Below are 17,182 nucleotides of genomic sequence, written 5' to 3' on the forward strand. Positions count from 1 at the left end.
ATTGCACACAGCCGGTTCACACCCACACTCCGTGCAGCAGCTGTGCCTTACCAGGGGGAAAAGCTGCCCAGGGTTTCATCCCAGCGCTCTGCACAGCGCTGGGAACCCACGGCAATGCAGGCACAGAACAGGGACACGCCGGTGTGCACAGAGGAGTTGTGCAGACCCAGGTGTTCCTCGATAACCTCGAGCTTTATCCTGGGCTGGACCTGTGCCCCCTGAGCCTCGGCTGCCCTGGATCTGGACACCTGAGAAAGGTGGTTTTAATACAGCACTTCCATCTGCAGTGGGAATTGATCATATTTACTGTTATAAATGATTAAGAGCCAATTCAAAATAAAAGAATTTATTTAACAATTGACCAAGGTTGGATTGCAAAAACCACAATAACAAACAACACCGATGTCGGGTGGACAGGCCGGCAGCAACAACGGTGCTAATCTGACCCTGCCCACCAATGCTGGGATTCTCATGGACAGTTTTATACAGTTTTTTTTTTTGTCCGGAGGTTATGATTATTGAGAAAGTCCGAATATTCATGTATTTCTTCTATTCCTGGGCTTGGTTTGAAAGGATTTTCTGTAAGTCCTAAAAGTTTCCCGGACTCCTTCCTTTGGGGGGGTAGATGAAAATCCGAATTATTCCTGTGGTTCTGAATTTTGGTTTCCTGTGAGTGCAGAGGGTCTCCCTGAGTTCTTTCTCAGGGTGCAGGTGTCCTTCGAGATTGACATCAGGCTCTTAAGTAGATGTAAAGTGGACATTCCTTCTGGATGTCTGGGCCATCTCCAGCCAGGCCCTGCTGTTTCTGTTGCAAATGAGGTATTTTACAGTTGCCAAATCGGTCTGGGAACTTTGGGGACGTCCCTGGTAGTTTTTTTTTAATAGTCCATACTTTTCAATACAACAATTTTATACACGAATTTATATATTACGGCTATTACAGGAGTGTGCGGGGGCAGTGACCGCTGCCTGCTGGGACTGAACAAAAGCCGGGATCAGGACGGGGATACTGGAAAGGCCCCGCCGTTCATTTGCACAGCTCTTTGCCAGAAGGCAACTCCTGCCATTCCCGGGCTCCTCTGTGGCTGCTCTGGTTTGGTTTTGGGACATTTCCTTTAGGGAGACTCGGCAGGGAGAGGGAACGTGGGCCGTGTTTATTCTGGCAGGGCGCTCCCCTGGAGCGCGCACAGGGTCAGGACACAGAGCACGGACTAGCGCTGTGCGGACAAAGACAAGGACAGTGCTGTACAAAGGGCTGTACACAGACAGTGCTACGGGCCCGGGGCAGCGGGGCGGGAACGGGGTCCCTCACCGGACAGCACGGTCCCGTCCCGGGGAGGACTCTGTCACCGCACCGCTGCGGGCCCGGTGCGGGGCCTAGGCCAGGCGGGGGGACACAGCGAGCAGCGCCGGCCCCGGAGGGGACAAGGCCCCGCTCCCGGTGCTCCGGTCCCCTCCCGATCCCTATCGATGGCTCTGCGCTCGGCAGCCGCTTCCCGGTATCGCACGAGCGCTCCTCGTCCCGCCCTTTCCTCTCATCGATGGCTCGGCGCTCGCCCCGCCCTGTGCCGCGTTCCGCCGCTCCCGGCAGCCGGGACGGGCCGGGGCCGCGCTGCTTTGGGGACAGTCACTGCCTGCCGGGGCGCTGCGGTGAGGCGGGCACGGCCCCGGGCTTTTCCCGGGCCGTCCCGGGGCTGTCGCTGGGCCGGGGCCCCTCAGGCGGGCGGGGCAGCCCCGGGCCGCTTCCCCTGGCGGGCGGTGCGCCCTGACCCCGCCCCCAGCGAGGCGCGCGGCCGCTCCCCTGCCTGGGCCGGGCCTCGCGGGGGCGCGCGGCGGGCCGGGATCGGGGCTGGGATCGGGGCTGGGATCGGGACCGGGACCGGGACCAGGAGGGGCTCGCAGCCAGTCCGGGCCCTTCCCGCCCCCGCGTTCCGCCGCCAGTGCCCGGCGCTGTCCCGGTTCCTTTCAGGCGGCGCCTCAGGACGATGCGGCCCCCGCGGCCCGGCCGGCGGTGAGGGCGGGACCCGCGGCCGCGATGGCGTCGGGCTGCCCGGCCGCCTTCGGGGACCCCAGCGAGGTGCGCGAGGGCTTCCTGTGCCCGCTGTGCCTGAAGGACCTGCAGGCGTTCCGGCAGCTCCAGGCGCACTACGAGGAGCAGCACCCGGGCGAGGACCGCGACGTCAGGGCGCAGCTCCGCAGTAAGGGCGGCGCGGGAACCCCTGACCCTGCTCCCAGTGCTCCCAATGTCTGACAATAATATATTAATTGAAGGGACTTACAGGCGAGGCATGCAGTTCCATTCTTTCCTAAATCTCCTCGGGCCGAGTACAGTATTTACCTTCTCTCGATACTTCTCATAAATTGATTCTAAAGTAGGTGCTGAAGGATATTGCTCTTCAAATGTCTGATATGATGCACGATTTTCACTATTGGCCTTTTTGGGTTTTTCTGTTTGTTTTTCTCTGAAAACTCAGAATTACACTGTAATGCAGTGAATACCCAAGAATTACTTGAAGACTGTGGAGAATTTGGGGAATCTCTGGTACTTGCCAGGCTCCAGTTCATTAATTTCTTGTTTTGACGGTAGATAAAACTGTAGTTGTAGTTAAAGTGTGAAGTTAAGAAAGGTTGTTATTGGGAAAACATGGAAAAAGCATGTGGGTGGTGGAGCTGGCAGGAGATGCTGGGAGTGTTCCCTGTCTGTCATGGATTTCCACCTTTGAGCAGTGTCTGGAAAATTTCTTTGAATTTTGTTTTACTAAGGTATTTCCCTTTTTTACCCCCTTGTGTACGCAATGTCATTTTATATTGAGAGAAAAATGTTTAAAAACTGGTGATAATTCTGTGGGTTTCCTGCAAAAATATTTGGTTTTGTTTTAGTATGCTAGTGGCCTGGCAGTCTTGATTTTTTGTTGTTGTTGTTGTTGTTGTTGTTGTTGTTGTTGTTGTTGTTTGTTTTTCTCTTGAGATAGACTTTTGAAGTATTAATCAATTTTCTTGGCAAAACTCTAACTATAGCAGTGGGCTATTTAGTACTTTAAAAATTATTTATGTGTACAAGCACACTGAAATTTGTGCAATAAGATAAGCAATGTGTTGAGCATCCTTGAATCTGAAGGAAATAATTGGGCATTATGAGAATTAAGATAAAACTACATGATGCCCCGTGCTGTGAGACGGGTCACACAGTTTAAGACATGCTGCTGTTTTACAGTAAAGTCCCACAATGGAAAGTTCTTGTCCTTAAGACCTCATGCTGCTTTATGACAGACAACAGAGAGCATTTTGTGTCATCTGTGGTGCTCTGAACTGTCTTTTGGTTCTAAGAATATTTTGGGGATAACTTATCCAGGAAACAGATTCCCGCTAAAAGAAGAGGAATATTCTATACTGTGTTCACATGATAAATACTTGGTGACTGCCTGACATGTTAAATAACTTGAGTTTGTCTTTTCAGATCTAGTCCAAAAGGCCAAAAGAGCAAAGAAGAAATTGCTGAAACAAGAAGATGATGACAGAACTGGTTCTGGATCTCAGGAGCAGTATGAGTCATTCAGCTATGGTGGAGTAGATCCATACATGTGGGAGCCCCAGGAAGTAGGTAGGAGAGCTAGAACGCAATTCACAGTGGGGATAACTTATGATCTGAATTGGGAAAGTGCTACAGTATTGCTGAAATGGCTTGGAATTGTGTCTGTGCTGCACAGCAGGGAGTCATGGTTTGCACTTTGACTTTGAGCAGCTGGTCTGCGTTGGGTGGGGTGTGGGGAAAACACACTGGGGAGAGGAAGAGACATGTATAGACTCAGTACCCAAACTGCCCTTCAGGTAGCTGTTTGTCATGTCATTGTGCCTGTGCTGCTGAGATCTCCTTAATCTGTGTTTACCTCTGTGCAACTAGCTTCATCTTGTGACTTTACAAAACAGATAATCCACTAATTAATAGATAAGTTATAAAATCCCCAGCTTTTGGCCTACACTTAAAGTAGCTGTTACTTTGCATATTTGATAAAAAGATTATCCATTGATTTAAACTTTCAGCTTCTTCCTTGGATCTGAGGTAGTGATCACCCTTATTAAAAGGGGGCTTACTTTAAAAAACCAAACTAAAAAATCCAAACCAACCCCACTCCTCTGAATATAAATCTGCATTTCTAGAATTTCAAGGATAAGCTGACTGAGCCCATAATTATAAATACTGCTACTGGCAATTGCCTTTACTATACCTGAAATACTGTGGTTGTTTTTGGAGAAGAAAGCAACACTATCTCTTGTGGATCCTGGGAAAGTTTCCACTATGGTGCTGACTGACTAGGACTGAGTCCTCTGGGTGTGCAGGGTCTGAGTTCTGTATATTACTTTACTTTTGACTTTGTAACTATTTGAGCAACAATCATAGTGTAAATATTAGCTAAGAATAAATTTAGGGAGAAGGTTTATGAACATTAGAGAGGTGAGAACTGCTTTCTGATGGGAGTTGAGAAGATGAACCTCAGGGATTTTGGCATGGAATTTAATGGATCAGTGAAATGGATTGTGTCTCCAAAGCAGTGGCTTAAGTCAGTGACCCAGAGGGACTCTTTCACTACTGTGAATACATCTTTGGAGATTTTTTTGGTTCATTAGCGTGAGAAAGTGAGATTCTTAGATTTACATAGGTAGCATCAAAAAGCAGCATCTGATTTTGAGTTCTACCAGCTGGAAGATTTGGTTGGTTGGTTGGTTTAGGGTGTTTAGTTTTTTGTCTATAACTTTGATTTTTAATACCTCACCCATCTTACTTGGAAGAGGAGTAATCTTAAACCAACATTATCAACTGTGAATTGTACATGTCTTAAAGAGATGCTGTATTGTTCTTTTCAATACTTGGTGATCAGTTTTCTAGAAATCTAAACTGTCATCAAGGATTTGATTCAGACCCCTAAAGGTGTAGAGATGATCAGAAATCTGAAACAAAATTGCTGCTGCATAGATCTCCAGTAGTCCTTGGGCTTGCCTCTTCCCTTTGTTCAACATGTAGCCAGGAAACTAAAGAGAGTTGGTTTTTAGAACACTACTAGTAGGTAACAGCTTACCAAATGTAACTGACAAATGAAGACAGAGAAAGAAAATTGTTGCAGCTGTTCTCTCTAACATAGTGCTGCTTATTTTCTGCAGTAAAAGTGTTTATTGCTAACCTGAAGATTAGTCTTTAACCTGCATGTTTTATTTACAGCAACACTGTGAAAATGTAGGATTCCATTGTGTCTTTAAAATTGAATTTGAACATGGGAAATGAATGGTGAAGAGACACCTGCCTTTCAAGTGTCATTTAAATCCATAGAGAGTACTTGGGTGACCAAGACAGCTTTCTGTTATCCTTGCAGGTGCTATGAGAAGCCATCTTTCTGAATTCAAGAAACACCGAGCAGCCAGGATTGATCACTATGTTGTTGAAGTCAATAAGTTAATAATCAGGTTAGAGAAGGTAAATTTGGTGCTTTTTAATATTCCAGTCTTGTAAATGTTTCCTAGATTTTAAAAATTCTTTTTCAGTATGAAAGGTGCCCGTTTATCTAGGAATACACTTTTTAAAGGATACTAAACTACAACTCTCTTCACACATTACCTTAGTACTGTGCATGGTCTGACCCTGGGCCGTGGGTATGATTTCTGGTTCTATGCAGCATTTTCAGGCTGAGTTGCTACTTCCACATGCTTCATGAACCATCTGTTCTCCTGTTTTATTTTCTCCATCTTTTCCTTTACTAAATTGCTCCCCAATTTTTGTCATGATTCTTCCAGCTTCTCATTGTTCAAAATCTGTCAATGGTACACCTGCATTTTGGCTCAGATGGAGTAATGTTGGCTGCAGTAAGGATTATGTGCAAAATGTGCTAATTTGTACATGTTTGACAAGTCATTATTTAGTGCTGGTATTAATATGGAATTAGAAAAAATATGAAAGCTGCATAAGTCTGGTGTAAAACCAGCTGAAACTCCTCTCTCTTAAAAATGCCAGGTTTCTTTTACTTGTTGGGTTGGGCTGAATTGTGTTGGGTTTTTTCCTTGCAAAAGTAAAATTTTCTTAAATATATTGTTTGTTTTCTACCAGCTTACATCATTTGACAGAGCAAGCACTGAGTCAGCTAAAATAAGAGGTTAGTGTGAGCTTACCTGAGACTATTTGCCCCTATAGTTTAACCAGGTAGGGAATTAATTGAATACCTACATGGTGTGTGTTCCTGCTCACAGCTATAGAGAAGTCTGTTGTGCCTTGGGTCAGTGATCAGGATGTTCCATTTTGCCCAGACTGTGGCACCAAGTTCAGTATCCGAAACCGACGTCATCACTGCCGCCTTTGCGGGTCTATCATGTGCAAGAAGTGCATGGAATTTGTCAGTCTTCCATTGGCAAGTAAGTACTGTGGAGTTAATTCTTCATTTTCTTAGAAGCTCACTTTGGGTACATCTTGGCTTTTTGCCATTAGAAAAATACATGCTGGTAATAGTCTGGTTCTGCAGAAAACTTCCATTCAGTTTCATGTAGACACTTGTCTGTGAAACAGAATACAAGGAATGATTTCTCCATTCTTTGTCTCTGATCCTTCTTCAGATTTGAAAGTGTTGCATAACACTGAAAAATTTACTAGAAGTAATAGTTGTAATAATAAATAGTAAATAAATAAACAGTAAGTAGTAAAAAAGTAGTAATTCCTGGTAAATATAGCTATTATTTATTCTACTGAGTACTATAACTATGGAGCTATTAACTTTAGGAGCTGCCAAGGTTCTTGACATTTAAGAATATTGTGGATATTTCCAGTTTTGTCTGCATTGTACTAATGTCGGACCTTGGGACAACAACTTAGGGAAATTCATGTATAGGCCTTTAAGAACCACTTGAAACTTTTATTTTTCTCATCTGGTGCACTGAAGAAGAGACTATTTTCTGTGAACATGAATGACATTAACTGTGCCTTTCAGAGTGTTCAAGCACAATGCCTGGATGCCATTATCATGCCTGTTCTACACATTGTTTTGTGACTGTGCAGGCTCAAACATGAGAATACTTCTAGGCATAAGCAAAATAGGTGATGCTCAGCAGTTCTGCTTTCTAGCTGGTTTTAAATGCAGCAAGATTTGCGGGGAAGACCCAAATTCTGACTTGCAGTCATGGTTGTCGTGCAATCCTTGAGTGTCTTTCAGCAAACTCTTTCAAACTGGTTTTCTAGTACCACCTGAATGTAAAGTTTCTGTTAAAGGGCAGTTTGTTAGTGTTAGTAAAATCTGTTGGCTTCTCCAGTTACTGTAAAATGACCTGTGTACAATTTTCAGGCAAACTCACTAGTGCCAGCAAAGAGGCCTTGGGCTCTCGTACGAGCCCCAACTCCTCACCCAGCAGCGTCCACGGCTCCCGCCGCGGCAGCATCAGCAGCCTGAGCAGCGTCAGCTCTGTCCTGGAGGAGAAGGATGATGAACGAATCCGTTGTTGTCAGCACTGCAAAGACACCTTATTGAAAAGAGAGCAACAGATTGATGAGAAAGAATACACACCAGAGATTGTGAAACTCTATGAGGTAAGTCAAGCTCTGTGCTACAGTGTATATGTCTGCAGTGATCACCAGATACCTTTTCAGGAGAGTCTACAAACTCCCTGGATTAGTATTAATGAGAGTTTTTGTTGGTCCTCTTGTTGGTGAAGAGATATAAGGCTAGAAGTTGTCCAAGTCATCCATTCAAACAGCTTCTCCATTCAAAGTCCACCTTGCAGGGGTACAGCGGGTCTCTCTCTGTTCCTGACAATGCCATATTGTTCTGGAGATAACTGGAGGGTCTTGTAATTCCTGAGTAGTTAAAGTCCCTTTCATCATGGTTAACTTTAAATCTGCACAAGCAGCATGAGAAGATTCATGCCAGCATGTTCTCGCATTAGTGTTTTAATGTCAGTTCTTTTTTTATACATTTTGTTTTAATATTGTAACAAGAAACTCCGACTCTGCATGGAGAAGGTTGACCAGAAGGCACCAGAATACATTAGGATGGCAGAATCACTAAAGTAAGTCCCATTGCTGGTTATGTTTATGAATACATGTATTTTTCTTCTAAATGGGTGGGAAGTGTAAGGAAGTGGTGTACTAAGGCTGCAAGAGTGTGTAAATGAAAAGAAAAATCAGTGTTTCATTATCTGTTGTCTTCTGGATGCTCTTCAAATAAAGCAGTATTGAATTAATTATTAATGGTAGCATACAGAGAAGTTGTTTGATTTGTTAATTTTTTTAAAGCCGCTTTGCGGTGAGGCACTACTGTCATGCTTTGACACATCATCTTCACAAAAAAAGGAAATACAAGGCTACGGTTCTTGTGTAAATGAGCCTCTTCAAAACAGCTGCAGTAAACTGTTGCTGTCCTCAGCTGGGGGTGCTCTGGCTTCCAAGGAGTGCCAGCAGCAGATCATTTTTGTGTTGTAATACAGTTCCTCCTAGAGCAGTAAGTAATAATATATAAAAGTAATAATCATAATCTATATAGGATTAAAAAATTGTATTTAATAATAAATACAGTTATCTTCTATGAAGTGTTCATGTTCACAAAATGATTTTAATTTTCCAGTCCTGTCACAACAAAAGGTTTTTTAAACATGAGCTTGAAATAAAATCATTCAGGCCCTTTAATGTTAGCAGTTCTTACCATTGTTGAATCTTGGTCATCTTGGGATAACTAGTAGTATTGTATGTGTTGTTATGTGTTGTTAACTGGATGCATGACTTACAGTAAAATTCTGTTTATTCCTTAGTGCTGGGGAAACAGCCTACAGCCTTGATCATGCTAATGACTTGAGGGTGGAGATTCAAAAAATGTATGAATTTATAGATGCCTTAAGGTAAAAGATTGTCTCTCTCCCTTTTCCCCCCAGCATGTATGTATCTCTGTTACAACTTTCCTGTTTATATGGATGATCAATTTTTCTGCTCAGTTGTAAAGGGCATTTGAAAATGTAGATGCTGTTCCTGTACACGACCAATTTCTACTTTCTTCTCCAGCCTTAAAATTCATGCATTCCTCTGCAGCAGGAATAACTAAGCATAGAGGAAACAAGTAGCAGCATCAATTAGGGGAAAGGAGTTGTTTGTTTGGGGTTTCTTTGTTTTTCTAAGGCTGGGAGTGGAAAGCATTATAAATTGTAATATCCAAAACTGTTTATCTAAAAGAGCATCAGAAGTTTTTGATCCAATATTGTCTCTCAGCTTTTGCGGCATTTTTCCTGATTTTGTTTTTGAACTGATGAGGCTGTATGTTTTTTTCTGATTCAGTAAGAAGATTTTGAGTCTAGGCTTGCATGAAGATCCTCAACCTCATCCTAAAATACTACAACTTCAGAGAATGATAAGATATTCAGCTACACTTTTTGTTCAGGTAAATAGAGCATATGCTGTGAGATGAGTGTACATTTTAGATAGCATTCTCTTCTTTGCCAGGCATCCCTGTGGTTTGAAACTATTTTGACAGGAGCCTTAGTTCTATATGTTTTCTGCATTTTCTGTAGTTCCCCTAATGACTTATGATAGCCTTAAATAAGCTGTCTTGAACACAGGTCTTGCCCTCAGAGCAACATTGGGCCAGGGGAACCCAAGAGGTTTGTGAGCCTTGGCTCTTCCTCTTGCTGAGGTGTGAGCCCACCCAGCAGTGCAGCTATGGCAGCAAAGGTGTAGAAGGGACTGCAGTGTAGAAGCATCTTTGGTTTCTGCTGGTAGTATCTCTCTTTTCAATGACTTGAAAAATAGGCTGAATACCTGCGAGCAATACTGTAAATGTTTCCATTTTTGCCAGGAAAAACTGCTTGGCCTAATGTCCCTGCCAACCAAGGATCAGTATGAAGAACTGAAGAAGAAAAGACTGCATATGGTAAGACAGGTTGGGATCTGTTATGTCTTGGATCAGGCCTTTTCATAGATGTAAGCCTGGGAGCTCTGTGGGTATGAGTAGTTGCCTTCAACACTGGATTTCAGTTTGTTATTTTTTCATCTGTATCATCCCATCCCCTTTTCCAGGCATTTGCCTAGCTGCTGCTTTGTTCTGCCCAGAACAGAAGTAGGTGGGCACAGAGCTGGACACTTCTAGAAAGCAGCAGGGACTTGGGTGCATGGGCTGTTTCTCCTGCAGTGCATGCAGAGCAAGCCCTGAAGTGAGTGTGTTACACTGACTTCGAAATTGTGTTCAGGAATTCACTCATATAAGTAGAATTTGGAAAGTTCTTTCATTGGTGGGAAAGGACATACTAGAATAAGGATGCTTCTGCAGGGAGAAGGGCTTTTTTTTCCTTTAGGAGGGAGGACATCATTAATTATAAACTAAAGCCAACTTCATCTTGAGGTATAAGTTGAGAAATAAGAATCATCCCACTCCAAACGCCAGTGATATCAGTGACCTTAAACACTGAAGTCCTATTACAGCTCTCTGCTGTAATCATATGTGATACAATTAATGTCCAAATCAATCTAGGCCACTCTTTGCACAGTTGTATTAGGCATTTTTTTCCTCTATAAAGAGAATTGTTAGTCCTATTTTCCCTCAAGTTTGTAGAGACAGATGTCATGGGTTTTTCATCAGTATCATCACAAATTCATGAGAAGCATGTAAGGAAGGGTGTGAGAGTAAGAATCTTCTTTGGCAAATAGCCAAAATGGCAGCTGATCCCTTTTAGCATCAGCCAGCAATGTCTTAAGATCAGTGAACTTGTACCTATGGATACTTAAAATGAAAATTTTCAAGCTCATGGTGTTTTCTTACTACATGTTTTTTGGTTTAGATTGCTCTTGAAACACAGGGAAAACAAGAGGAAAAGCAGAAGGAGTTTGTATCTGCATCTGCAGTTAATGGTGATGAAACTCACATAAAAAAAGGAACAGTCAGAAAATCTGAAGGCTGGTTACCCACATCTAGCATTTCAAGAGAGAGTGAGAGAGCAGACCCACTTCTTCAGCAGATTGACAATATCACATCCTTTATTAAGCAAGCAAAGGCAGCTAACAGGATAGATGAGGTCCACACGTTGCAAGAGAACCTGAGGCAGCTTCAGGATGAATATGACCAACAACAAACTCTGAAAGCTATTGAGCTTTCTAAAAAACAGGCAGAAGAGGAAGAGATACAGAGGGAAGAACTTCAGGTCCTCCGTGAAAAAGAGTGGGAAAGAGAGCACCATAAATTCTTGTCTCAGCATTCAAGGACACGTTCCTTAGACTTCAGAGAAGTCAAACAGCATTTGGATGTTACTTGGATCAGAGGGGACACAAGTTTTGAAACTCCTGCTGTTGAGCAGCTGCAAGCTAAAGGGCATGAGACCTTCACACTCAAACCCCAGAATGCCCCACAGTGTGACAAAGACCAGGATCAGCCAGCCTCTCTAAACCCCTTTGAGGATGAAGCAGATACACCACAGGTAGAGGAAGATCCCACTAACCCATTTGCCAAAGACACCTCTCCAGTGGTTTCTTTCTCTAACACAGCTCAGCAAAGTGATAAAAAAGAATATAATCCATTTGAAAGTGAGGAGGACGAGGAGGAACAAAGTAATGGAGCACCTGGCAGTACTTTAAACCCCTTTGAAGAGGATGAAAATCCATTTGAAAAGCCTGGGAGCAGTTGGAATTCAGGGAATCCATTTGAAGAGGGATCCTCTATCAATCCCTTTGAAGTGGAGGATGGCAGTGAGATCTCTGGAGAGGAGGCTATAGAGGAAGAGCTGCTTCTCCAACAGATAGATAATATTAAAGCTTATATATTTGATGCCAAACACAGTGGACGACTGGATGAGGTGGAGGTACTGACAGAGAACTTAAAGGAACTGAAGCACACATTAGCAAAGCAGAAGGAGAAATCTAACTGCTGAAGCAGCAATAGGGCTGTGTAATAATTCAGTCTGCTGTTAAGTATGGGAAGGTAAAGCAGATACTGTGGACAGGAATACAGATCATCACAAGAGGGAATTGGGAGAATCCTGACTTTAAAGCACTTTCATTTAGACATTGCCACTACTACAGAGTCGTGATGAAAGAATTACTGAGGAATGCTGCTGGTCTCAAAAGCTTAGGGTAAGAAATTTTAAAATAACTTTTTGCAGCACTTTTAATGCTAACTGGTCTTACTGAATGCTTATTTTGGTCCAGGGGTTAAGTGCTAATAGGGAACTATGATGTGGAAGTGGTTGGAATGTTGTTTGCCCTCTTTCCCACTTTCTGCTGTACTGTTGGCCTTTCAAGTGTGGCTTTGACTAAAAAGAGATGAAAACTTTTCTGAAACTTCTTCATCCCCTCCTGACCCAAGGTAGTTGAACTGGTAATGGTGTTCTGGCAACATGCTGTTAAAGAGCTGCTGTAATTCTCCGGGGTGCTGGATCTACAGGCTTGCAGATCAAGTTTGTGCAATGCTGATAAATACATAAAAGGGATCTTAAGACTGAGAACTTTCTAACTGATCTTAGTATGAGTAACTTTTTAGTGTCTGTATAAAGCTTCTCAAGTAAAATTTGGATGCTTCTTTTCATCACTTCTGGTTTTCCATTTGCTCTGAGCGCAAACAATGGTGTCATAGCATCATGCTGGCTTCAGACCTGCTCCTCAGGGAGCAAGGATTTCCTCATTTCCAGGGAAAGGAGCATCAGGCCAGGGCCACTTCTAACTGTAATATAAAGGGTGAGCCTCCAGTTATTGCTAATTACATTACAGAATCTACACATTCCTTTAAATCCTCTGGGTTACAGAATGATTATGAGACTGGAACACTTTTTTGTAGCACCCAAGCAACAAAAAATTTTGTTTATAATGGAAAGTTGAGATGCCACTGGAAGTTTGTGAAAGCTGGAAGACAAAGTCTGTGCCTGCAATAGTGCCAAATGGCAACTCTATCTCCTGTTAGATTCCCCTCAGTTTTTATGAGAATCAGGCATATCTGTTTTAAATAAGGAACTTCGGATTGAAGACCTCTTGTGATCCTGTGGCCTGGTGGATGACCAGGTGACAGCAAGTAGCTGTGATGCAGGAGGGCCTATGGCTGGGCAAATGCAGGGGGTTTGAGAAGGATTAAATGTGAACTGCTTTAATTTTTATCTTTGAGAGGCACAGGCCCATCCATCAGCAAGAATGACTGCAGCACTGGTGGTGGTGAGTTAATCTGAAAGGGTTTCTTTATTTAAAGCTGAAATAGAGGAAAATCAGGCAGATCACACTGTATAGCACTAACAGTAGTGGGCTTACACAAAAAGTGTGAAGTTCTATGGAATGGGACATATATTCTAATTATGTCTCTGATATTGGTGTAGCTGTAACTCCAGCACTGCTTAAGATTTCAGAAACAAATAACTCTTACCTAGAGAGCAGGAACTCTTGTTCCTGGCTGTGAGTAAGTGAAGGTAGGGACTTGCAGAACTGTTGCTTAAAAATACTAAACCACCTGTATCCTCACTTCATACCATATTTTGGGATTGAACTAACTCAGACCAGCTTGACTTTTTCAAGTCAAGGATACCTGATGGTCTGTCTGGTGTAGCCTGAAACTGGATTTGAAAGGTGTGTAGAAGAGGTTGGCTTAAGACCATGAAGTTCTTATACTGATGTTTTATTGGAGCTGATTTGAGTCCCCAAGTGTTATTTTGCACCAAGTAGAAGAGAGAACCGAGGATTCTGAAAGGTCTTGACCAGAACACAGGTACTTAGCACCAGATTCATGAAGGCAGCAAAAACTGTTGACAGCTAAACAGAATCCCTGGAATTATTTAAGAGAGATAATATAAGGCAGTTACTTAGGACAGAATTGGTTGACAGTCAGGAGGATTGATTCCTGTGCTCTAACCTAATGCTTTTTTAGGTATCAACATGAAAAAAATGTTTCAGTGGCTTCAGTTTTCACATTAAGAAGTTGTTCCTTCTTGCAATTATCCTGCCTTGTTTATATTTTCTGGTAATACACTAATAACTGAAGTATTCTTATTGTATATGTAATACATTACTTTTACAAGCAGGAACAGACTAGTATACCTCATGATCTTTGTCAGTGTTAAATGTGATAGACTAGACAGCTAATACTAAAATCATCTCCAAAGTGAAGACCTTTGCTGGTATACAGACTGCTGTGAGGCTTGCAAGGCACAAGGGAATGAAAATGTCTTAAGCATAAAGCTCAATAACTAATTAGCATTGACTTTTGTTACAACTGCATGCACTACTCTGTATGAAAACTTTGTAAAAAGAGATGAAATAAAACAAGATGTTTATTTTGTGCTGTGTTTGTCCTTGACAATTTGTACAGGATGCTTGAATCAATGTGAAATGTTGTATTCAACTGTGAGTTCAGAAATGCTGCAGTACAGTTCTATAGTGATTGTACATATAAGCCTGATGTCTGTACCATCTGTCATGTTTATACCTATTACAGGTATGGTGTAATTGTTTGGTGAAGCAGAAGCTTTGACGACTTAGAAGGGGCTTTTTTGATAATTGTAAAACTTACCTTTCATATAGCAATTTGCCCAATTATTCTTTCCTGCTGATGTTCCTGACTTGATCAGTGCTTCTCAGAGCTGCAGTATCAATGGCCAAAGCTGTATATTGATGGAAATGAGACTCTGAACTGTTTCTGATATGTAACCGCATAAATTAGGAAAAATCAGTTGAGACTGGAGTTATGTCATCATTTGTCTGTCTTTGATTAGTATAATATGGACTTTGGCACCACTTTCTACAAATTACTGAATTCTGCGCTGTTTCTAAGATTTAAATTTTTAGTCTAGCTTCTCTATGCCAAAGAAAACATGATCTTGGTTTTGCCATAATTGGTTACCTGCAGGCATGAATAAGACTAGTAATTTTTGACTAGTGTCGACTGCAATACTTTGTAGAACCACAGGGTTTTTTTGTCTAGTTTTAACTTTTATTTATTTTTCACTTATTACTGTAGTTGTAGCTGTAAGAAGGCTTATGAGACAGAGTTGTCTGTATCGAATGAACTGGTTTGTTCCTGTTCCCAGGAACTGTTGGCTCTTGTCTCTCACTGAAGCACCTTCATTGTCCAGTCCTGAGGAAAAACAGCTGCATGACTTGAGATCTTGAAATGTCAGGCTCATGCCTCTTTTTTCATAGCAGCTTTGTATTTTCCCCTCATCTCTTTGGGCAGTGGTACAAAAGCAGGGCAGGGAACTTGGCCTTCAATCTCACACATGCATTCTCGCAGATGATACTTCTTGGGCCCAAAGGTTGCTGGATGTGACAGTTTTTTCCTTTCTCTTTCTTCTTTTTCAAGCGTTTCTCTAGAAAAGAGATCTGTTTGTTACTATCAGAAGTCTGAATTGCAATACCTCCTCTCCCTTCCCTGGACCCAGATTATCAGAAAGATGTACAGTTCCCGCCTTGTGAACTTTACCTTGCCTGTGTCAGTTTTGTCTGGAAAAAGTGGTATTTCCTTCTGCATTCCACAGAAGTTTGTGTTATGTATGCTAGATATATGTTAGCTTACTGCATGCTACTTACTTGCTTTTCCCCAGGATTTTTTTAACGTGCTCTGTTATTTCCTTGTTGGTTTTATCTTCCACGTCAACCAAAACTTGTTCTCCATTGTCTGTCAAGAAAAATTTGCAATAGTGTATCAAATGACACCACGCTGTTCAGAGAGGATTTAACCGCACACGAATGAATGATCTGCTTTGCTTCTGCAGTTAATGTGCAACGCAGTATTTTAAGTGGAAAAGCAAAATCTCCGTGCGGGCGAGTCTAGGGGAGCTGCAAACGGCTCAAGCTCTTTTCCATGGAGCAGCTCTTTCCCCGGTGCCGCCGGGGCGGGTCCGAGCGACAAGGACACACCGAGGGCCCCGACCCGCGCGCGGCCCGCCACTCACCCAGGTAGAACCGGAGGAACGGCGAGGGCGTCATGTTCCTGAACAGCATGATCTGCACCCAGGGGTTCTTGTACTGGATCTGGGGGATGTTGAAGAACACGAACTTTCTGGAAAGAAGGAGAGAAGCACACAAGAGTCGTCTCTGCGGAGGGCGCGGCCCGCGCCAGCCCCGCTGTCTCTGCAGGGGCAGCCCGCGCTCCCGCCGCGCCCCGCGCTCACCTCGCGCCCTCGCTCAGCTCTCCCGCCGTGTTGTAGTTGACGGTCATCACCTTCACCGAGCTCTTGAACACGACATCGCCCTGGCTGAGGTACTGCAGCGTCCGGCGCACGGGGAAGCGGCCCTTCATCGGCATCGCGGCGGCGCGCCCGGAAGGGGCGGGGAGGCGCTTTCCCGAGCGCCCCCCGGCGGAGCTCCGCCCCCGCCGTGCCCGGCCCTGCCCGGCCCTGCCCGGCCGTGCCCGCGCTGTGCGCGTTCCCGGCGGCGCGCGGGGTCCTGAGGAGAGCGGCGGGAGGAGCCTGAGGGGAGCGGCGGGAAAAGCCCCGAGGGAGCGGCGGGAAAGGCCTGAGGGGAGCGGCGGGAGGAGCCCCGAGGGGAGCGGCGGGAAAAGCCCCGAGGGAGTGGCGGGAAAGGCCTGAGGGGAGCGGCGGGAGGAGCCCCGAGGGGAGCGGCGGGAGGAGCCTGAGGGGAGCGGCGGGAGGAGCCTGAGGGGAGCGGCGGGAGGAGCCTGAGGGGAGCGGCGGGAAGGGCCCTGAGGGGAGCGGCGGGAAGGGCCCCGAGGGAGTGGCGGGAAAGGCCTGAGGGGAGCGGCGGGAGGAGCCTGAGGGGAGCGGCGGGAAAGGCCTGAGGGGAGCGGCGGGAAAGGCCTGAGCGGAGCGGCGGGAAAGGCCTGAGAGGAGCGGCGGGAAAGGCCTGAGGGGAGCGGCGGGAGGAGCCTGAGGGGAGCGGCGGGAAAGGCCTGAGGGGAGCGGCGGGAAAGGCCTGAGGGGAGCGGCGGGAGGAGCCTGAGGGGAGCGGCGGGAGCTCCGGGGCCGCTCAAAGCGCGTCTGTTCAGGATGAATTTAAACCTTAGGAAAAGCCCTCTCCTCCTACAGAAGCTCCTTGGAGTCAGTGAGGTAACGGGATTTCTTTTCTGTTCCAGACCCGGTTAAGTCTCTCGTAAGATAATCACTGTGGGGAAGGCAAAATGTTTTAATCTCCCTGTAAGATTGTAAATAAGGTATTTGGCTTAGACAGCTCCTGTTCAAGAGGAAATTAAATTAACTTCAAAATAAAACTCGAGAAGGCGCTTATATTTGTAATTCACTTTAATGGTAG

The 17,182-nt window shown here is 44.6% G+C and overlaps 2 protein-coding genes and 1 long non-coding RNA gene across 3 annotated transcripts; 1 reads left to right on the forward strand and 2 right to left on the reverse strand.

The window, feature by feature from the left end:
* Positions 1 to 330: 330 nt before the first annotated feature.
* On the reverse strand, positions 331 to 1,452 carry LOC310913579. The gene is made up of 2 exons (XR_014590840.1): positions 1,313 to 1,452; positions 331 to 805 (listed from the first exon to the last, which is right to left on the reverse strand). It is a non-coding gene; the product is annotated as an uncharacterized lncRNA (long non-coding RNA).
* A 583-nt stretch (positions 1,453 to 2,035) lies between these two features.
* On the forward strand, positions 2,036 to 14,791 carry RBSN (rabenosyn, RAB effector; the record flags this gene model as incomplete). Its single annotated transcript, XM_083869130.1, has 11 exons — positions 2,036 to 2,198; positions 3,458 to 3,601; positions 5,367 to 5,467; positions 6,095 to 6,140; positions 6,235 to 6,396; positions 7,317 to 7,558; positions 7,967 to 8,037; positions 8,776 to 8,862; positions 9,293 to 9,395; positions 9,810 to 9,884; positions 10,789 to 14,791. The coding sequence occupies 11 exons, from the start codon at positions 2,036 to 2,038 to the stop codon at positions 11,869 to 11,871; spliced, it is 2,277 nt and encodes a 758-aa protein (XP_083725256.1). The 3' UTR covers positions 11,872 to 14,791.
* An 83-nt stretch (positions 14,792 to 14,874) lies between these two features.
* On the reverse strand, positions 14,875 to 16,261 carry MRPS25 (mitochondrial ribosomal protein S25). Its single transcript, XM_083869677.1, has 4 exons — positions 16,087 to 16,261; positions 15,868 to 15,974; positions 15,503 to 15,590; positions 14,875 to 15,282 (listed from the first exon to the last, which is right to left on the reverse strand). The coding sequence occupies exons 1-4, from the start codon at positions 16,218 to 16,220 to the stop codon at positions 15,096 to 15,098; spliced, it is 516 nt and encodes a 171-aa protein (XP_083725803.1). The 5' UTR covers positions 16,221 to 16,261; the 3' UTR covers positions 14,875 to 15,095.
* Between the last annotated feature and the right edge of the window lie 921 nt (positions 16,262 to 17,182).

The sequence above is a fragment of the Zosterops lateralis genome (assembly GCF_965231275.1).
Source record: "Zosterops lateralis genome assembly, chromosome: 11".
Lineage (NCBI taxonomy): Eukaryota > Metazoa > Chordata > Aves > Passeriformes > Zosteropidae > Zosterops > Zosterops lateralis.